A 22,209-nucleotide genomic window follows, 5' to 3' on the forward strand; every position below is an offset into this window, starting at 1 on the left:
CGTTTGCATTTCCCTTGCTGATGCCGTTTCCTTGCGTGCAGGCAAGTGGGGGCCCGAAACATTGTGGACACTCTGAGGCTGGTGCTGGATTCTCAGGAGAGCGTTGCTGCGGTGCTGGCTGTCATGAACATGCTGGCGATGGACTGCGGTACGTATCTGGGGATACATTAGTTGGAGCCAAGACCCCAGTTTGATAGCCCGTCTACCTTTCTGTCTCTGTCGTGTCAGGGACATGATTGGTTCGCGGTTGAACCCTGGGAGACAGTGGGACACAGATGCAGCGCTTTTGGGTTGGGTTTCAAATGGCTGTATTGCAGGTGTGTTGTCATTAACCAGACTGCTGGAAAAACAATTCATATTGCTGTTCCTCCGATAGATATAATCCATGCTTGCACAAGAAAGTGCTTCAGTGGAAAAATCACTGCATCTTCTGTTTGTCATGTGGGTCATTCCATGTCAAACGTCCCAGAGGTTGTCAAACTTCCCCGATGTTGCGCTCACCCACCTTCGATTTCTAAAAAAAAAAATTCATGGCCTTTTGCTGCAATGTCCGTAGCCATGCCCCAAAATATTTTTGACGAGAAAAAAAAAAATTGTTTGACGTGAGCGCGGTTTGAACTTTTAGAAACAGTGTAAACTAGGCATCACTCAAAAATCGATGAAAAATCTGCAACAATATTTTTTTTCTTAAATTTGCACGGCTTTGGACTTCAATGTGGTTGGGCTTGTGCAGTTTTGTTTAATTTAAATATTTTTTTTAAAAAACAAGTTTTTGAAATTTTTAACATTTTTGTTATTTTATTAAAAAAATATCTAATTGCTCCCAGGGCTTAATAGAACTTTTTACCGGCTGCCCTGCCGGTATATAATCTCTAAAAAACTTTTTAAAACCGCTCAATTAAATATCTTGATCTAAACAAAAATCCTGAAGTTGCAAAAAAGTGTTTTGACGCATAAACAGTCGTTTATTCGACCCTGAAGTGGTCCAAGTAAAAATACAAAATATGGTGGGTTTGGAAGAACAATATATTGTCGTTTGATGCTAAAAGCTTAATCAAAGTAATTATTGTTTAAAGCGATAAAACAATTTTTGAAGTTGAACTCTCGCACCACAACCCGGCGTCGCTTCTTAACGCCTCTTCGCTGCACAGCACGCCACCTGCAACGATAGCTGACACGATTAGGTCCAAAGAAAAGTTTGCTGCAACTTCCCCTTGTCCGTCTTTCCGGCTGCAAGGGAAAAAACGGCGGGTATCGAGTAATACTCGGAGGTGCCGCCAGCGCGTTGCCATAGCAGGCCCGTTGTGCCCTTTGTACCCAAAGTGCCAGGTGCAAATTACGAGCTTTTTCTGAACTTACTCGAGTTCACACCTACAAATGTTTGCGTAAAATGTAAAATATATTGTTTCATGACACTTGCTATCTGTCTCATCTCTATCCAGCACCCCCCCCCCCCCCCCCCCTTGAATGGGATTCCTGTCCCTTAAGTTTTCCGAGATCGTACGTTTTATTTCCCGTCTCCCAAAATTGCATCAAGGAGGTTCTACTATATAGACCCTTTCTGTACAAATGTTGCAAGGAGATAGTACTGCGTTGTGTGTCCCCGTGTACAGACAAGGAAAAACAATTTCCAACAAATCCATGAAATATGCATCGCCAATTATTCCGGTGCTTAGCTAAAGGATTGGTTAGCGAGAGATTTATTGGCGGTTTTTTCTACTCCCATAAGATGGCCTTGTATGTGTTTAGTGTCGCAGCAGGACCTTGTTAAATCTAGTTTTTTTTCCTGTAAATCTGTAAATTGTTGCACAAACAAGCTCGGAGTGCCTGTCGAAACAGCACCGTGAAGTCTCTCGGGAGGAAGTCATTTCTGTAGGGATCCTCTAAATTCTTTGACCTGGTAACGAAAGCTGTGTGCACAGATTTCGTGTGGGCACCGTCTGAAAATAGCGAATAAGAAGCAAAGGCTAGGATTGGGCATGAAATAGCACCATCGAAACACTTGCCTTTCTTCCGGGCGCTCGAATGTGTGGAAAACTTGTATGTCCTTCCCTGGCATTGCCTGTTCGATAAATGAGCCTCTTTGATAAATCTGTTGCAATAACCAAAGCGGGCATGCACACCTGTGAAATGCTCTTGAAAGGTCCTATTAGGGACAGGTGTCACTCTGGTGCTTCAGACAGAGTATGTTGCCATTGTCTGCTCCAACGTCGGCTCAAGGGGCGTCTGATGTGCAGATCAGACCGTGAGGGCAGAGCTTGTCGACCAGCTCCCCAGCATTGCGAGCTTCTGCGCGGCCGAAGGCGGTCTCTTGGAGGGGGTGGTCCGGGACCATGTGGTGCCCACCATTGTGCAGTACCTGACGGATGTAGCCAACCAGGTGGGCCTTCCTCTCTGCCCACACTGTCTGTGAGAAGCTTGCTTGCTCTTTCTATTCTATGGTCTTTTTTCAGGTTAGGAAGAGGACTCAGATATCGCTGCTTTTTATACTGGAGCGGGCTCTTATTGAGCGAAGTAAGTTACCAGCTGTGCCGCACTTTGTTTTGCTGCTCTGTTCTGCCACTCATTTCGGGCCCTGCATTGGTGGCACAGTTCCTTGCGCAGACCTGCCCTGCTTTACGATTCTATCCTGAAGTGTTCGAATTACTAGTTTGACGATTCGGTTTCTTTTGATATTTAAATTCTGCACACTTTTTCGGGTTCTTAAATGTATGTTTTTTTTTTTTTTTTTTTGGGGGGGGGGGGGGGGGGTATTTTTGCGTGTTGAAGTTTTTTTGTTTTTTTTTTCCCTTTCATATGTGGTATCTCAATTCAACCCAAAACTGTATATGGTCCTTTTTTATTTTTTTTGCACTGGGCAAATGTTTACAAGGGGTTTTGTTTAGCATGAGGCTGTCATGGCAAGTGTGGAACTGCCATATGAAAGATGGCAATTCAAAATATATGTAACTGCGCCTAAAACTTCATGAGGACCACTTCGTAAAATGGCATTTTTGTTATACAGTTAAACCTGGATGTAACGAACCTGTATAAAATGAAATCCTCTATTTAACAAATTTTTTCAATTTCCCGACGCAATCTTCATAGAAGCGCTTGTATTTGTGAACTCCATGTAACGAAGCGCTCGCATTGGATAACCTTAATTTAACAAACTCGCTCCGCCGCAATCTTAAATTTTTTTTTTTTTTTTTCGGACTCCAATTTGGATTTGTTTGATATTTCGGACCTAAAGGCGGAACCGTGACTTACCCCATACAAATAGTGTGTATTCACGACTAATGTTTCGGACAGCTTGAAGTCCGAAAGTTTGATTATTCGGACAAAATCGTCGCGAGCGATCAGCGGAAGACTCCATCAAGAAGCAGCCATTTTGAATTCTGTGTTGGCTGCAAATGGATTGGCTTGGTTTGGCAGCGCTACTGGCGCTACTTGAGTACTCATGAGTCCTACCGCTAGGTGACGCTATGCTAGACCTTTTTTTTCCATTTAGCTGCACGTCATCATCATCATTATCATTTTGCTTTTCCCATTTCTTCGCGTCGCCAGTCGCCATTTTGCGCTCGTGGTTTTGCACCTCTTATCTCGTTCACACAACGCTGGCTTGGACGTCATAGCCCCATCCGTTCTTCTGCCGCCGCGATGTGTCATTAAGAAGGGCAGAAAGTACTCGACCATAACGCTAGAAAAGAAGGCAGCGATTCTCAAGCTAACAGAAAGTTGCCCTACGCAAACGGAGGCGTAACCTGAAACAAGGCACTATTTACAGCTTTAAGCCCACTAGGAAATGATAAAGGCAAGTTTTTCAATCTGCTGATTTTTCGCAGTGCTCTATTATTCAGACGTTTTTTCGGTCCTTGCAAAGTCCGAATAATCGGTCGGAGACTGTACCTAAAATGATTCTTGTCCAATTGCCATCAAAGGCGAGAGCAGCCTTTGGTGCCTACCGCGAGGGGGGGGGGGGGTCTTGGATGCCATTGATGAATTACGCCGGGTCGCAGGCTCCCAGGATGACGGCAGCGCTCTAAACACTTTGGTGTCCTTTGAGCGCTGCGTGCTGCCTTCGCTCGTGCGAAAGACACAAGGCAAGCTTGCAGACTTCTGTTCCACTAAATAAATGACGTGAAAGTTTGCCCACGTGGATTTTTAATTTTCGCTTTCTTTCCACGTGTCCTTTACGAGTTTTTCTGTGAAAACTGCATGTAACGAAATCCTCCATATAACTAATTACCCTATTGCAAAATTTTATCAATTCCGTTATATCCAGGTTTAACTGTAGTAGCGTGTGCGACATTGAAATGGTGAGGAAACATGCACGGCCAAGTACAGAGAATGTAGAAGTGCTTTATCGGGGGTGAGAATTTCAAGGTTTTTTGAATTTTATATATAATCTAGATTGCAATTACTTTATAAATGGTTTCATCTCAAATTGTGCAAGAAAAAATAATGGGTCCTCAGAAACTTCTGGAAAAAATATATGTTGGTGGAAAATGTGACTAGAACAAAACTGCAAATTAGAACTGCAAACATTCTTTTTGAGTTTTGGGTTTTGAAAGGGCAGAAGGTACATCTTGCAATTTGTGCAGTTATTAGTCGTGACACATTCTGGAGTCTTGCAACGTTTAGATTATCTTTTTCACAACAATTATAACTTATTTTACTGCTGTATTACTTTCTATGGAAGAGTTAAAGTTCACTACGACTGCGTTTTATTATTTTACTTTATAAAATAAAAATTCTTGAATCTTGCACCTTTCACAGTAATGCGTGAAATTTGAATTGAGCTAGCTTTCAATGTACAATTATTTAAGGCATAAGAAATATATCAAATGAAAGCTTGTATTTAAGCCTATTTAAAAATTATGTTACTTTAAGTATAGTTATAAAAATGAAAAACTGTATGAGAAGAAAAAGCTAAAAATACAGAATTCAGTCTTTTTAGGAAATCCTTTTTTTTTATATATATATATATGAAAAGCTTTCTTTGTGCTCTTATAAATGCAGTAAAATTTCTTTGACATAAATGGTTTTGTCACATTAAGCAGTGTGGTAACTAATTGGGTAATAAGAGCGTTTTGATGCTGCTTGCTCTAGTGTTTTCAACATTTGGGGGTTGACAGGGTTTTCTGCAGCTGAAGGTGATGTGCATGTCCCTGCACGCACTGCTATAGTTTGACCAACTCATGAAATTTTGTAGCAACTTGCCTCGTTGCTTTTTACTTTTTTTCAACACTTCGTGCATGTCAGTCGAGCAGCATCTTATTTTGTGCGTATGATTCTTGATCCGAGGGCACAGTGGCTCGGCCGTGCAATGTTTTTTGTTTGATTTGAAAGGATCTGTGTTGATTTCTCTAGAACAGTTGGAGGAGCAGATATGCAGGCCCGTGGTTCACCTGACGCAACCGGACATGGACGACTACAAGACGGAGGCAGTAACGGTGAGCGTCTCTTGTCTGTCATCTGCTCGGAAGTGTTTGTGTCTCCCAAGGTGTGGTGGAACTGTGGATTCCAGAGGGGGAGGAGTTTGCAGTGTTGATTCCCTGAAAGACATGGGTAGTGAGATGAGTTTGACTGCATTGCCATCTCACTACCTTGTCTTTGTTGGAAATAGCACGTGCAGTGTCGGCGGCTGCAGCCTCCCCTTCCCACGGCAACGGCCAGGCTAATGTTTTCCTGTGCAGCCGTCAAAGGGACTGTGAAATGTCTCCCTTCTTGGTCAGCATATCACAGCCACCTTTGATGAGCTGTACACGAATCGGACTCCTTCGAGGTGCAGCGGTGGGCTCCTCTCGCTGCGCAAAGACCTGGTGCTCGAGGTTCTGCCTACCCCTAACACGTGGGTGCATGTACGTTCGTGTGCATTTTGCCTCCCCCCCCCCCCCCCCCCTCGTTCGAGATTGCTCTCACCCGGGCATCAAACTGGTTGTGGTTTGTCATGTCAGATATCATATCACAGCCATCTTTGATGACCCTGGCCCGGCAAATTGGCATCGTGGTTGTGGTCGTGTGGAGGAGACTCGGCGTCGACGACCAACGCCCGTTTTGCCTGCATTTCGTAGACGTCCCACCTCTGTTCGTCAAAGTGGCTCTGATGTGTGTCTCTTTTTTTCATATCACAGCCAGCTTTGATGAGCGGTGGTGAGTCTCCTACTTCGGAATGAGGCGCCTCTCGAGGTTGGAAAGTCCTTCTTTTGGGTTTGCAGTTTCTTTGGAGGCGGGTGTGCAGTACCGTGAAGAGCAGCGATACTCTTGCGGTTGCTCCGTTTTGAGATCGGCGTAGAACCTCGTTGACATGTTTCTCGCGGGACTACACAGTGGTTTGTTTCACGTGGACCTCGCACCTGCGGAGAACTAGCCTACTTACTCTGGTATGTGTCCACTTAGTTTTTGTTATGCCTCGATCTACAGCATGTACACCGATGCTTCGATCCGACTTTGGAGAGTCGGCCAAAATCGGTTCCTCAATGTATTGCGCTGGGATTCACTAAAGAGGTGCGGCTAGGTGGTGGACGCGTGGAGTTAAAATATCAGCGGATACCTCGTTCAAGGAAGAAAAAAGAACCACCTTTTTGGGGCAATCTACGGTGCTGCCGTCGGACGGCGTCTGCATGAAAGAACTGCTATCGAGGCTTTGGATGCATGCGTCGTCTGTTGACAGAGTCTCAGAGTCGATGAGCACAGTCTGCGTCGCCCGGGAAACGTAGATTGCCCCTAACAGGTTGTTCTTTTTTCTGTCTCAAACGAGGTATCCATTGATGTGTGCACCACCTAGCTGCACCTCTGCAGTAAATCGCAGAGTGATATGTCGAGAAACCACTTTTTGCGGACTGCCCGAACAAGGATTGATGCTTTAGTGTACAGGCTGTATTCGCAACTCCAGCCCGCCGCTCATCTTTTGCGGACAAACAAAGAACCAGAGGAGCAGGGACGGCGGCGGAGCTGTCCTCGGTGCTGCTCTTCTGGTCAACGTGTTCATGCATCGTGTGGTTTTCACGGAAAAAGCAAATGGGTTAAAATGGAAATAGTTGCGGTCTGCTTCGCAATAGCATTGCAAGAAGGGGCCTGGATGTCTAATTTCATTAGGAACCTTTCGTAGATTATGCAGTTGTGCGTTGCCGCAGGCTACCATAGGCACGGCAACGCTCGTGGCACACACCGAAACTTAAAAGGTGCAAACCTCTGGTCGCAATGCTTTGCCGTAACTGCCTATTAGTACCCATGGCACAGGTCGATCACGTGTTGCAATGCGCTAAAACCGCAGCAGTGAGCCTCCGAGCAAAGACGTCAATATTGTGAACGCTGCTCTGCCGGAGCTTGATGGTCAAAATGCGCAGCATGCTTTAGAGCACTGGTGGCCATGCTGAGTGCAAACACCACAATGTTTTCACTACCCACAAAACTATTTTACCACACACAATGATGCAACTGGCGCCCAAAACACTGTCGTCTTTCACAAAGCGTCGCACGTTCTGTGATGTTTCCAGAACTTTGAAAAAAAAAAAATATGCTGGTTTTTCTAACGTACGTCAACATCTCCGTCACCTGCGACACGCTCCTGTCCTGACCGTTTTGCATTTGTAGCCAAATAAATTACTTTAAGCACACTGACCAGCAAATCGGCGAGCAAGTGCACGGAAAGTTTATCCCCGTCTCTTCCGCCATCTTGAAACTACTGCCACGCCATCTATAGGGCGTTGGAGTTGCGAATGATCATTGCCAAGGAATGTTGACCTCAAGGAGCGAGCGCGATTTGGGGTCCCATTGATTTAACTCTCTGGCTCTCCTCCGTCAGTGCAGTGAGGCTCAACGCGTGTGCCCGTGCGAAATGATGAAGCCTAATGTGTGCGTGGTGCACAATGAAAAACTCTATGTGTGAAAAAGTCCTTTAAGCCGTGTTGAAGGTGATGTGCCAAGAAGGGGAGGAGCTGAGCAGAGCCCGGAGGGTGGAACTGTTGGTTGGGCGTTGAGGGGTGGAACAGCCAGGAGGGTGAATGACATGCAATTATTGTGTCTCCACGGAAAAACATATTAACCGGGAAGATGTTGACGAGGTTCTACTCTAGCTTGTACCATGTTTGGAAGCATGCGTTTCTAGTATCTGGTGTTCTCAAACCTAACACCTTCCAATGTGATGACCAATGTGAACACCTCCGGCAATGGAAAGTGTATCTGCCCAGCACGCATAATTTTATTCCGAGCATCATTTAGCCAAATGGCAAAAATCTTTGGTCTTGAATGCATTTTAGACGGTTGGGAGTTTTCCTGACGCTGAGTTTGCGGGTGTTTTTTCTTTCCTGCATTTTAATTTTGTCTGTATTTCAGCTGATGACGAAGATGGCTCCTTACCTAGGAAAGGACACCACTGTTGATCTGTTCCTACCAGCTTTTGTTAGCTTGTGCCAGGATGCTTCATTTCACGTCCGAAAGGCAAGTGAAACAGACCAACGTGAGGGTTTCTGGTCTGCCTTGGACATTCTAAGCCTCGTCCACCCCATAGGTCTGTGCAGCCAACTTCGGCGACTTCTGCAGCATTGTTGGTCAGGAGTGCACTGAAGACAATCTGGTAAGATCTTGGTAGTATTGAATAACATGTATGTTTTATTTTGTTGAGAAGATACGTGAAACTGTCCTTTTGGGGCAGCCCAGCCTTGTTCTGTAGTGTCGAGGAAAGCGAGATGCGCTGCAAGAGTGGGCTCGGTGTGGGCCTGTTGACAGGCGGGTGGTTCTGCTGCTGCAGCAGTTGCGTGGTGACAGCTGGTTAATGGCAACACCGTTCTTAGAGCTGTACCCCTAACCTGCTTGTTCCTCTCGTTCTTTGGCTGTGAACAGGTGGTGTTCCATTACCTGTGCGAGGACAGCGCGTGGGCTGTGCGGAAGGCCTGTGCCGAGGTTTTCATGCCGGTGTCTTGCGTCTGCTCGCTGACGACGCGGAGGAACAGCTTGGCCCCCCTCTTCATGACCCTGCTGGACGACCAGTCTCGCTGGGTGAGTCGGCCGGGACATGCCCGCTGGGAACTGAGGACACAGCAAGCTTCCCAGTTTCTATCGACTTTGGAGATTGCTTTTCCACACGCTTTGTAGAGACGTAGGTGCGTGGGAGTATTTGTACAATGTGTCTGGCCTAGGCTGGCCAGCTCCGTGAACGAGTTGCTCGAGCCATCCCGAGGAGGCTTCCTTTCTGGGATCCCCGATGTCTGAGGAGGAGTGGGGGTGGCCGCAGGTGCGCCTGGCAGCCTTCCAGGCCCTGGGTCCCTTCATCTCGACGTTTGCGGACCCGTCCCGGACGGGGCTGTACTGCAGCGAGGACGGCGTGGTGAGCGTGCGCCAGGCGGGCAGCTGCAGCGGTTGCATGGAAGGTGGCCCGGCCAACTGCCCAGAGGGGGAGGAGGTCCAGGCACAGGTGGGCACTTCTGTCGGGAAGGGAGATTAGCTGAGAATGGTCGCAATATTCCAGATTCCGAGCTTTTGTTCACGTTCCCTTCATTGAAAAGTACGGCAAAAAACCAAGCGCACACTACCCTCTCCTTCCGCACCATAAAGTCCGTCCGCTGTCCTCACTCACCGTGGGAACAAGGCATCTCCTGAATGTGTGCTGTGTCAATCATGTGGTCCATTGAGGGGCCGAGATTGACCGCAGTTGCTGATCGGTTCTCGCTTCTCCTCGCTGCGTCCCGAAAGTAGAATCTTCCGTTAGAAGGCACAAATTAAACCTGCATATACCGTAAAGTCTCGTATGAACGCCTTCCCCCGACAAATAGGCGGTCCCATTTTTTGGGCTGATTACCCGTAACATTAAAATTCCAAAACATTGCCCCCCCATTTTCCCACCCCACCCGATTCCCAACAGATATCGATCACGCAACGTCCCATGGGAATCGCACCAAGCACGCGATCTGTGGTAACGGTACGTGTGACAAGCGTGTTAGCCGTGGGCTCTCTCGTGCTTATCGCACAGTGACGCGCGAATCTGCAGCGTCCGCAGTCTGTGACATGTAAATTCCTAATTGGTTCCCGCAGTTTTTGTTTTTAGGCTGTGAATATTTCAACGTCTACTTTCAAAATAAATTTGAGTATTATTTTGACGTTGGTGACGCCACTTCTTGAAGGCTTGAAAATAGTTTCATAAACATTTCGACTTCCGCCGTCAAAATACTTTTGTCATTATCTTCATGTCTCAAACTTATGGTGAATTCCGCTCGCAGATCTTGAGCGCTCCATTTGGAGCGCGCATATTCTGCTCGCAGATCTGCCTCGAGCTGGTCATCTTCCCCTCGTAGATCTCTGGCAACGTCCGCTCCACGGAGCGCCTCAATCCCCGCCGAATTTGCTCTGCGGGATTTCACAGATCTTTCCAGAAGTTGACAGAGTGCCTATGTCATTTCCTTCTAAATCCACAGTGCGCATGCGCAGCGAGGTTGGTGAGGTCGGCGGGCCGGTCGGGTCGTTGAGTTGGATCTGTTCGGGTGCGTCGGTTGTTGATGTAGGGCAGTACGACTGCTAACCTGGGGTCTTTAAGGTGCTCACGCAGGAGTGATACAGGACCGCACGCCGGTACGATGCTCATCCAGATTGAAACGGGCAGGGGTGGGGCTTGAACCCAGAATCCCTAGGTTCCGCAGCGCGAGCTTTCGCTCCACGCGCGTTGAGCTGGGTGTGCGCTTTAGCCCACTCGGCCACCGATCCCCCTATGGAAAGGGTATGGTTGGAAATGGTTCTGAAACATCACAGAGATGCTTTTTCATTGTGATACTTTTGTATTCAGAAAAACACCTCTGCACTTATAGCCCCAAGTTTGACGAGGGTGACCAGCTCCGAGATTTACTTATACTGCTACGAAACTCTACTTTTGTGACTCCTGAGCTATTCCAAAGCAGAACTTTTACTGCTCCAAAGGGGCATCTTTGCTGCTCCCAGGCCTGCTACAAAAGGCTGAAGCTTGCTCCCCCCCCCCTGCGTGTTGATAAAACTTTGTGAAAATGTTCATTATTAATCATACATGCCAAAAAAGTTAACTTTGAAAATGCATTTTTGGTGGAAAAATGGTAATTGGAGGCCGGGACCACACTTAAACAGCAAGCGTGCACATTTAATCGCCTTTATCTATTGTTTGCGTGGCAGAAAAAGAGTGAACTAGCTAGCGAAGCGGCCAGGCCAAGCCAAGCATGGGAGCGAGCGCGTACGTTATGGCACCATGCATGCAGAAGTTAGGAAAGGGGTGAACAGTGGGGTGGTCGCACAAAGCTCACGGCTAACAAAACTGAGTTCAAGGAATTACCCAGTCAGTGGAGGCGTTCTGTCCATTGAATACATTGAGGTAAAAAAATGCGACTTGGTCCGTGGTTCACTTTTGGACGGTGGAATTGTGCAAGTAGTAAGCCTAGGAACCGTTGCGCCGCTTTCCATATCCCTGGGACCAGAACTGTGTTTGGCGTCATAGAGGGCTTTTTCTTTACAAAGAAAATAAGGAACCCAAGAAATGTTCTGCAATTTAGAGAGCATAGTTACTGCAGCGCATCGGCGGAGGGGAGCAAAAACCAACTTCTCCCGAGTGAATACTAGATTAAAATAAGTATGCATGGTTTTGGTGTTTCATTCCAAGTTTGCTTAGTTCAAAGCGCTTGGCTGTTCCTATGAGCTTCATATTATCTAGGGTTAACAGTAAATTGGTAAATAGTTTTTTTGGGGAATAGCCAAAATTTGCTTTGTTAGAAACTGTTGGGACGTCTCGCTTCGTGCGGTGTAATTGTGCACATCGTTCTCGTGTTGGTTTAGCTGCGTTGGGCCGGGCTTTCTTTTAACCGTGTACATGATACACTTCGTGGGTGGTTTTCTGTCTGCTCAGGAGGTGATCTTAGAAGAGAGCCCCCTGAAGGCGGCGGAGCTTGTGCCTTGCGAGGAGGACAAGGGGGAGCCCTGCAGTACTGTTTGTCACCCTTCACCACCTGCTGAGTGCCAGGAGGACAAGGCTCCTGTTGAGGAGCTGGACGCTGCCTCGCAGAGTCCCAATGCGCTGTCCGACGGCGGCTTTGAGAACGTGCTCGCTGTAGGTCTTCCGAAAATGCTTTGTGAACTTGGCACTTGTGGCGATTTCGCTTGACAGTTGATCACTCTGGGTGCTGCTGTTTCTGCGAGCATCGTTTGAGCAAGTGCATTTTTTAACGTCAAGTATTCTTTGGCTTTCGGCATTTCATGAAGCCCAAAAGTGGAGTTTGCATAAAGGTGATTAGACCATTTAGATGACGAGTGCATTTCCAGCACGTCGTGACCAGGGTGGTCACGACACACTTCTGTCAGTTGAGGTGAGGTGCTCTTTGGCGGGAAACCCCTGCGGGTTTCCCGCCAAAGAGCACCTCACCTCAACTGACAGAAGTGTGTCAAGTTGGCGGGAAACCCCTGCGGGTTTCCCGCCAACTTGACACCCTGTCGCACGTTTTAACGCGAACCCTTTTTTAGCTAGGTGTTGGGTATTTTCTGAAGCCCAGATGAAAGTGAATACCGTATAAAAGCATGGCCACTATCAGGTGGGAGAGGAGGAGAGGTGCTCGACGCTGGTTGGTTAACGGGGAGGTCATGTGACCAGAGAGGTAGGCGAGGAACAGCTCGAGGGTATGGAAGGCTCTGGAAGATCGCCAGGTTTATCGGCCCGATTAGCGGTAATGCCGCTTCATTCTAGGAACACCCATCAAGTGTGCACATGCGTTAAACTACCTGAAGAAGCGTGCCATGAACGTAGGCGTCTGCAACCTCAATGTCGCTAGACTTTTTTTTGGTGCAAGAATGTTTATCCAACACAATTGTTGCAATTTTCCATACAATTTATTTATTTTTTTGGTCCGATGTTTTGAAGAATTTTGGCTACAAATCAAATGTATCGAGACTCCAGGGATGTTGGCTGCAGTTTGCATTGATGTCCGATTTCTGAGCATTCTTTATGTGCCCGGCAGATTGCAGTGGAGCCCCGAGTGGAGGAAAATGGGACGGATCATACTGAGGAAGTTGGCGGCAACGAGGAAGAGTGCCAGGAGGCAGTTGGGCAAGCGGGAAGCGAGGGGGACGAGGTGTTGAGTCCCTTTCTCACGGCGGACGCACCCCTGGGAAAAGACGAGCCGACGGTGCCGGCGGACCACGTGTCGGTGCAGGGCCACCGGCAACACCTGGTGGTTCATGTGGACGGCACCACTGGGGGCGAGAATCGCTTCAATACGTTCCAGTTCTGGCGGACCCCCATTCCAGAGGTGAGGGCTTTTGCCCAGCTGCGCAGGCTCGCAAGCTCCGTGGTGCTTGAGTCGGAGCAAGAACCTTTGCGCTTTGGATGCATTGGTCCCTAAACTATGGTGCCTGGAGCGAGTCTTCGACTGGTGTGTTTGGCATCCTATGCTGCCCGTGCATCAAACATGGTCCCAAAGAGGCAACAAATGACGTCGCAGGTGCCGAAGTGTCACGCTGTTGCCTGTCGCGATCCTGGCAGTTGGTCGTAGAGATGCTAACGAGAAACTGCGAGTAGCACAAGCGAACACGAGTGTCGCTGTCGTCGCGGCGTCCCAATTTCCGGCAGCCCAGGCTTCCGTGGACTGTCACATAGGACGACGACCTGCAGCGGAACAGGCGTCTGCCACATACAATCCCGCTGTTGGGACGCCACCAGGATCGCAACCGGCGTTAGCATGACACTTCTACGAGGTCATCAGGCGGAAATCGAGGGACCACTTTTTTTGGACGCGGTAAACACACCAGTTAGAGAAGACAAGTGCCAGGCACCATACCTGTGCTGACTCTTCTCTGTTTTTGTTTGCTGGAAAAGGGCATGTGGCGTGTGGTACCAAAAGGCCCGCTCTGCGTGCAGGTGGAGGTTGACATAGAGTTCCTGGGAGACAGGGCTACTGCAGTTCACGTGCGTGCCAAGTCTCAGGACCAGGCCAATCGCTGCTTCTCTTCCGACTTGAGTGTGGAAATGCTGGGTCCTCCGGGCTTGCCTTGTGGGGTTTCCTCAAGGTGAGTCTACCCTCCCCTGGTCTATAGTCCCTTGGGGCATTCATGGGCACGTTGCTGCTATGATGTAACAATAGTATACAGTTCATTTGAAAATTGGAAAGGGTAACTTGTTTCAGTTGCTACAAAAAATGAATGCCATTATTTTTTTATTACTTTATAAAAAGGGTTGGAAAACATTCAAGTTACCTCATGATATTCCTTTTCTCTGCCAGTTTTTTTCGCTACCTAATGTAAGATGCACCTGGGCAGTATTGTGATAGAAGCTGCAGCGAATGCTAGCTGAAGCATTTCTAAATAAAGAAAAACAATACTATAGATGAACGAGATCGTGAGGCTATATCAAGCGAAAGATGTCGTCAAAAGCGTGCGGATGAAGTAAAACCGATATGGCGTTGCGAAGTGTGGCAATTTGTGAATCCCATTTTGGGTTTTAACCAATGAAATTGCGCGTATCATATTTGTCAAATGTTTTTCTGCTTCCATGTATGTGGCTCTCCCGGGCCACAGATATTCTCGAGGGCAGGGAGCTTCTTTCTGAAAACTAAAAGAAACAACCCTTCTGCGTGGCTGCTGATATGCCGATATTAATTTTACGAAATAAATACTGAATTTTTGTGAACAAAACTTTCGGAAACTACGCTTCCTGATTCCGAAATGCTATTTCGTTCCACAATATTATTCCTAGTTCATAGAAAAAACATGTTTAGTTCGATATCACAACTTCATTTTCTCTAGCTTTTCCCCATTTTTCACGTGACCGGCAGGAAGTTGAAACAAAAGGGAACTTGGGGATCAAATGGGCCAAAAGTCGAGACCCTGCAGGAGTGCGTTGGACGATTCAAAGTACAGGTAAACGTATGTTCAGTGTAAAAAAGATGAGGTTTGGAAATTCAGTTGTGCAATGAGCCTATCTATGGCCATTTGTCATGACAATCGGCTAAAACTGACCTCTGCTGCCTCTGTCAGTCAAAGAAAAGAGAAACGTTTTAAAAATGCTGCGCTTAGTTGCATCTCCGTTTGCTGTGGCAGTGTACCATGCAGGACGCGATGGTCCGCATCCCCCCAGTTGGCTGCGCCAGCTTGGCCTAGCAGGGTTGTTCAAAATTTAGGTGTTTTTTCCCCATCTTTTTTTGCTTTCTTGCTCCAGGGAATTTTTGACGGAGCTTCTTGCGCTGCCCTCTCTGTATAACAATTTGGGTCACTCGCCTATTGTGAGACTATTTAGTGGTCGTATTTGGAATATTTTTGTGCAGAAATCTCAAAAGTAACTAACGATATTACTCTTTAGAGTTAGTTTAAAAATATTAGCCCTATTCCAAGTTATCTTAACTAGAAAGTAGCGCGTTCCAAGTTAGCAAGCGCCCCGACCGGCCAGGGGCGCTGTTCGCTATTGAGTGCCAAAAGAGCCTGGTGGGACGTTTTCCCAGGAGCACAGGGGAGTCGCTACGCATCCGGACGGCGTCTCTGTCCTCTCTGACGACGGCCGACCAGGAGTGCAACCTGCTGCTGTCCTCCTCGGTCACCGAGGCCTCGGTGGCCTTCAACGAGGCCGGGGAAGTGGCCGGTGAGGAAATCCTCTGTCCAGGCCAGCTTGCTCAGTTCCAACCAGGGCTTCGGAACTCCTCAAATACAAAGTTGGGGCCGAAGTTGACGGAGCCTATCACGACGACGACTTGACACTTTTTTCTCCGACGTCTAATCGGCGCGCTCCGCGAACGTTCGGCTCCAACTTTGTGTTTGACGAGTTAAGGGCCCCAGTGCATTGTGTCGTACTCTGAGGCAGATAGCAGCAAGGGAAATCCCACAACATAGACGTGCAGAATTCCGCTAACGAAGATGCGCAGTATTAACTACGCTTTGGAAATGGCAAACCTTTCATGGGCAGCAGTTTGTTTCCCAAAGGAAACACAGAATGGTACTTTGTGGTGCCACGAGCAATTTCAGCGGCACTTGACCCCTTGGCACGGCAAGACATCATCGTTGCTATGCCTAATTACTACAAGCCACGGCATGTTTGTTGACACGAATATATTTGATGGACTAAACCTCTCTTAGGACTGGGTAATGCCTCTAACCAAGCTCCGTACGCACCACATTGGCTTTTGAACTTCTGTGGGAAGATGATGTGCAGTCATGCTGGTGTGGCGTCACTTGGCCGCCTGGTGGCTTTCTCGCACACCGCACTCTTTCCCTTTTTTTCCCGGCCACTCACACGGTCAAGGACTCTCAGTAGATAAAAGCTATAAAGTGTGCATTGCTGCGAGCTAAGCTTGGTCAGCATAATCGCAAGGATGAATGGATGGATGGATATTAATGGCTGTACCCTTTGTAATGGGCGGTGGCTTGCGCCACCTAGCCCAAGTCTAAAATGACCAGCATATGATTCCTCCTGCCCTTCTAAGCCACTTTTCGCCCCCTATCATTGGCAGTGTGGGATGTCACCAGGATGACCTTTGGGGGATTGAGCAAGAATGCTCCCAGAGTTGCCAGACTTCTCGAGTACAAAGAAAAAAAAAAATACTTCGAACTAACAGAGGTTAAATTTTGAATTGCTGCACATTTTTTTCCACATAGACGCGTAATTGCCGAGACGATGCCTCGGCTTCGAACTGTCCCAAAATTCGAATAAAGCGATTGAATTAGAGTGATATAAGTGCTGTGCTATTTGCGCCATGAACAGAACTCTGCTACATTTCTTTAAATTACCCGAGACTGGGGCGAGAAAACTATGAAGCATCAAAACGTGAAAGAAAAAGGCAAAGTGATAGGAAGACAACAAGTCTAACACAACTAAAAGGTTCATCCAGTTCTCTCTCTTATATACCCTCAGTCCCAAGGTTGCCAGCCCTTGCACACACAGCCTCTGCTCTATAAGGACACTTCCTTTTTCGAGCTTAAAGGGAGGGGGGGTGCAACGATTTTAAAATTTAAAGGATTTGAATCTCGTCATTTTTACATTATCGTGTCCCGCAGGATAGAGAAAACATCTCGTTCATTAAAAATATTGTGATAAAGCTGCATAATCGCAAAGCAAAAGTCGAGCTTTTTCCCCCACCTGCAGCCGCGAGTGGCAGCCGAAAAAACTATGGTGAGATTAAGTGACCTCGCTCTGCTCTAAGCTACAGCACAACGCCCGCTAATGTCAGCAGAGAGGGGGAGAGTCCTCCGACAGAGCAAACGGGAAGCTACACGGCACACCAAATGACGTGACTAGGAGGGGGACCAGGTGGGACCTTGAAGACTGGGAGTGAGTTGAGGGGTGCCCGAAATGCCAATATTTATCTTACAGAACTAGCGCACGCAGGCAAAATCGATTTTCTGTTCTTTACTTCAGAAGTGTCAGAGTGCAACTTCAACAAATTTTTGACCGAAGTCTGGAAATCGTTGCACCCCCCCCCCCCCCCCCTTTAAACCAAAAACACGTAAAAAAACAACATATTTCTAGGCGACACACCTATCTCCCAAAGGGCCAAGGAAAAGGGGACTTGAATGAAGGGACACACACGAGCGATCAACTTGCTGCAAACCTAAACCGGATTCAGACTGACAAACACGATCCCCACTATCTCTTGCTTTCGTCTACCCCTTTGAAACAAAACAACAAAAACAAAAACTAAAGTCGCAGGAAGGCTTTGGGTGCGTCGCTAAGCTGTAGTCACACCTGGCTTATACAATTGCCTATCGTTTTTATTAGGAGACAGTCCGAAAAAAAATAGATACTCATTCATTAGGCTGCACTTCAGTTGCGCATAAAAGGGCGAAAAAAAAGTTTAATTTTGCTTTTAAGTCGGTGAGATGCCAGAGTCCCTCTAAAGCCACAAACAGGTGCAGCATGCACGCGATGGTACCTTTGGCAGGCTTTGGGTCTCTCTGTGCTCGTTAAGTAAGGATTGCAAGCCTGCCAAAGTCGCATGCACGATGTTTGTGTTTCAAGCTTCCGTTTGTTGCTCTAGTTGGGCATTAGAGTGCAGGACGGACGCTAGAGAGTTGCTTTTCTGCTTGGGGACTGCTCGCACGAGTTGCAGATGGTGGCAGACTAGGTGCACCAGGGAGGCTTGCATACGGTGCGGTCAATCTAGTACTAATGGGCAGGGCGGCTTTGGGCAGGTGTCCGCAAGGTCCGGGTGAACGAGCTGAAGGAAGCCAGCACGGCGCTGCTCTCCAAGTCGACGAACAGCAGTTTGGACAGCTGGTCTGCCAATGATCAGGTGGGGCACAGTTTGGGGACGGTCTGGGGAGCCCGTCGGTGACACCTCTTCTCTATGGTACCCAGAGTCGGAATTATTGGAGCCCTAAGTTGGTATTTCTGTGAATACTGCGCTTCCGTTAGAGCGTGTGAGGGTGAGGCATGGATCGCAAGCCGCAATATGGTTTTAGTCATGTGCGAATATTTTGAGTTTCAAGCGAGTACTGGTTTGGGCCGGATATTTTCCGATGGAATATTGAATAGTTTCTCATAGAATATTGCATAGTTTCTCCACGCCTTTCACTACTGCAGCATGCTGAAGCGAACATCCAGCTGAGCTCATCAAGGTGGCTTCCAAGCATCCACCCGTCTATTTCTAAGCTAATATTAGTCTAGCTATTTATGGACAGCTGCCTTAGAAAGTCCAGTGCCTACATTAGGATGGCAAGTAAATGACACGTTTTACATAAAATTGCACTTATAGGAATGCTCAGCTGTACCTGATTGGAGGGATTTATAAATCTTCTTGCTATATTCTTTCTTAAATCTCGAACTTGAGGAAAAAAAAACAAAGAATGATGAATGCAGGTTTTCAGGAATTCTCTGCCTAACATGTACTCAACTGCAAATCTTCCTTTTTTTTTTTCCACGCGTATGCTAAAAAAATCTCCCAGACAAAAAAAAAAAAAAAAAAAAAAGTGCTAAAACCAGCTTGACAGGGTCTGGATAGCCACAGTTTATTTTTGGAAGTTTTTTTACATTAGTGTAGATAACAATGTTCACAAAGTTTCTTTTTAAATAGACCAGGCACTTCGCGTGCACCGTCTCGCTTTGAAAGTGTGCTTTCCTTAAAAAGTAACTGCAAATAATTTTTTTTTTTTTTTATTTGTTAGATGGGCAACAACTACAAAAAGAGCTATTTTGAATATACTAGAAAAGAACCACCTTTGAAGTCTCGTAACAAAGATCAAGGGAACAAAACGAAATGAATTGTCAGTGTTTTTTAAACAGCCTAATTGTAACAAGCATGTCACAAAACAAATCTTCCATGGATGGTGTCGCGTGACATAGAAAAAGTCAACAATGAAGAACCGCGGATACACGCGTGACGGTGGCAGCGGTACTGTCTTCGCATCCGAAACACCATCAACCGCACCGCATTCAGAGGAGTCGCCTGGTCACGTGCTCTGGCGGCGAGAGGAGGGTGTGTGGGGAAGGGTGTCGCCAGCACCTCCAGTTCACCGGGGGAGGATTTGGCGTGGCCGTCGTTCTCTCTAATGCAGAGGAGGAGAGTGTCCTGTATTCCCCTAGTAAAGTATTTGATCAGATGGCAATTCGCTCTTTCCACCTCAACGTGCTCTATGAACCTTTCCTCCATGCGCCCAAAATTCCGAGAGAGAAAACAAGTGGAAAGGAGGTGACTGCCGACCAAATCGCATCTTGCACCGTCAGTATTGCTCTCTACAATGTTTTTTTTTTTTTTTTTTTTTTTTTTGTAAAATAAATTTTTTGACACATGTCCCAACCAGATTTTTTAAAGGAGCTGTGCAACAGGTTCAGTGCTTTGCTTAAATAATTTTGGAGTTGATGTCTCGACCTTTCTGAAGTAAAGCACAAAAAACCGCTTTTGCCTGCATGTCCTAGTTTTTATTTTAAAAATGGGCAAAGATTGAGATTTTCGGCACCTCTCAACTCCTTCACCATCTTCAGAGTCACGTGCGCAGTGGCGTCAATGGGGGTGGCGCGGGGTTCCGGCAAAGCTCTCTTTAGAGCCATCAGTGAGCAGCGAAAACTCATCCGCTCGCGACCGCGTGACCACGTGCTGGCGGGCGCGGTGCGAACAATATGGTGAAAGGAGGAAAGTCTCATCCGGGTCCGGCCACACCCGTCCGGCTTTGTCACCCTCCCCCTCCGGCTTCTGGCGGCTGTTCGTGGTAGCTGATAGTGACGGTTTTGTTGGCCTCGGATAGATGGCGCCACTAAAACGCCGTATAGTAAAAGTTTTGTCTTTACCAGGTTTTTGACGCATTTATATTTATGTTGGAACGACAAGATTTATAAAAAAAGTTAACCTTTTATCGAGCAGGTATTCGCACAACTTGCTATCTTTCTACAAGACCCCCATTGACGTCTCTTGGCGCATTATGGCCTTAGATGCTGATGTGCCAAAAAACCCCAATCAATCAACCCCATTGACGTCGTGGCACATGTTTTTCATGGCCACCGCTCGCGGCTGCAGGTCGGGGAATATTATCATTTTTGCCTTGCGATTACACGGTGGAATCACAACATTTCGAAGGAAGGTGTGTTTTTGTCCTTTGTGACAAGATGAACATTGTCAAAAGTAGAAGATGCAAATTCTTTCAACATTAAAATCGTTGCACAGCTTCTTTAAAAAAAACATTTTTCTTTTCGGATCTCACACTCGAGACCTGAATAAATGTGAATTTGTCTCTATAGTGTTCATAAATTTTGGGAGTGCATCAGTGTGTCCTGTCTAATGCACACATTAGAATGATAGACAATTTAGGGTTATTTCCATCAATTTTTTTGTGTATGTAAAGCTTTTTTGTCCTGGGGGAGTGTGTCAAGCCATTTTATGTTGACTATTGTGATCTTGTGGTTTGTAATTCGGGTGTTTGGCATAAATAGTTTTGTGTGGTAATGTATTCGTACAAAAATAGGAATAGTTTTGTGGGTCTTTGGCCACAGATGCATGTGACTGAAAGTATAAAATGTTTTTTTTGTTTGCCTGAAGAGCTTAGACGAATCGAGATATGTGCAAAAGAGGAAGGTGAAGATGACGGGGTGTCGGTGCAGGACATAGTGCCGGTGGAGCTGCTCGAGAGGTACCGCACCATGACGGACCCCGTGATGGTGGAGAACCTGGACTCGGAGCTGGGCCGTCACTGCGCCCACAGCCTCCCGGCGGTGGCACTCACGCTGGGCCGCCACTTTTGGCCCTGCCTGCGCCACACCTACAACTGCCTGGCCCTGGATGTGCAGGTGCGCGTCGCCTGCTTGATTTTGGCCGACTGCCAGGATGAGCCTCGAGGGGGAACACTGCCTGTCTGAGAAGGCAGTTCCTCTACCTGCTCTGTCGGTCACCTTCGCATCGATAGTGAATACACGCGACTTTTGAGCACTCGTAATTTTGCTCTCAATTTGAAAACGCTTTTTCTTGCGTTGCCATCATAGCTCGGCGTAATGTCGGAACCGTAATCTTGCAGCGTACGATTCTTTGAGGCCGACACGATTGAAAGTTTGCTCAATGAAATTGAAATTTGAGCTGCTTTATCCACTTGGTTTTTAGTGCAAAGGACTTGTAGTGACTGTGCTTGAGGTGTGGTTAGTTTGTCTGCTTTATATTAATATTTTGAAACTGTTGGTGTTTTGAGCTGCAACGTGGCAGCAGCTGTCTAAACCAGTCGGATGCCAGGCATTGCTAGGACGTTGAGAAGCGCTCGTTCTTGATGCAATTGACGTTGTGCGAGTGGCAACTAGCAGATGTAGTAGAGTCTGACGCCCGACGGTGTGTTGCAGTGGAAGGTGCGGGTCATAGTGGCGTCGTGCCTGCACGAGCTGGCACGGATCCTGGGGCCGCAGATAGCGTCGCAGGACCTGGTGCCGTGCTTCGAGGGCTTCGTGCGCGACGTAGACGAGGTGCGGGGCGGCCTCCTCGAGCGCCTGGGGGCTTTCCTGCGGGGGCTGCGGCGGGCCGACCAGCGCCGCTCGCTCCCACTGCTTGGCGAGTTCCTCAGCACGGACAACCACCGCAACTGGCGCTTCCGCTTTGCCCTCGCCAGGTTGGTCTTGGTTCCGTTCTGCCAGCGCGTTGCTCCATGACCTCGTTGGCATGCAGGCAGATAAAGGACATCGCGGAGCTGTACAACGCCACGGACATCAACCAGTACCTCGTGCCCATAGTGCTCCAGTTGCTGGAGGATAAGGTGGCCGAAGTACGCCGCATGAGCGTCAAGGCAGTGAGTGGATTTGTTGTCGTCTCTATTTGGCTATGTTTGTCACGTTCGTCC

General features: G+C 47.5%; 1 protein-coding gene across 3 annotated transcripts in view; it reads left to right on the plus strand.

Annotated features, from left to right (window-relative positions):
* The window catches only part of LOC8031944 (serine/threonine-protein phosphatase 4 regulatory subunit 1), an 89,599-nt gene that overhangs the window by 62,474 nt on the left and 4,916 nt on the right, over positions 1–22,209 (plus strand). For all 3 annotated transcript variants that reach the window (XM_029995424.4, XM_040501464.2, XM_040501465.2), the window contains 16 exons: positions 42–148; positions 2,238–2,380; positions 2,454–2,514; positions 5,353–5,435; positions 8,320–8,424; positions 8,495–8,560; positions 8,827–8,982; positions 9,218–9,397; positions 11,840–12,040; positions 12,942–13,232; positions 13,841–13,989; positions 15,417–15,553; positions 18,097–18,197; positions 20,996–21,181; positions 21,719–21,981; positions 22,038–22,158. In XM_029995424.4, coding sequence (XP_029851284.3) covers positions 42–148; positions 2,238–2,380; positions 2,454–2,514; positions 5,353–5,435; positions 8,320–8,424; positions 8,495–8,560; positions 8,827–8,982; positions 9,218–9,397; positions 11,840–12,040; positions 12,942–13,232; positions 13,841–13,989; positions 15,417–15,553; positions 18,097–18,197; positions 20,996–21,181; positions 21,719–21,981; positions 22,038–22,158 — 2,350 coding nt within the window. The remainder of the gene's footprint in view (positions 1–41; positions 149–2,237; positions 2,381–2,453; positions 2,515–5,352; positions 5,436–8,319; positions 8,425–8,494; positions 8,561–8,826; positions 8,983–9,217; positions 9,398–11,839; positions 12,041–12,941; positions 13,233–13,840; positions 13,990–15,416; positions 15,554–18,096; positions 18,198–20,995; positions 21,182–21,718; positions 21,982–22,037; positions 22,159–22,209) is intronic.

Source organism: Ixodes scapularis, unplaced genomic scaffold, assembly GCF_016920785.2.
Source record: "Ixodes scapularis isolate PalLabHiFi unplaced genomic scaffold, ASM1692078v2 PGA_scaffold9__187_contigs__length_104089568, whole genome shotgun sequence".
Lineage (NCBI taxonomy): Eukaryota > Metazoa > Arthropoda > Arachnida > Ixodida > Ixodidae > Ixodes > Ixodes scapularis.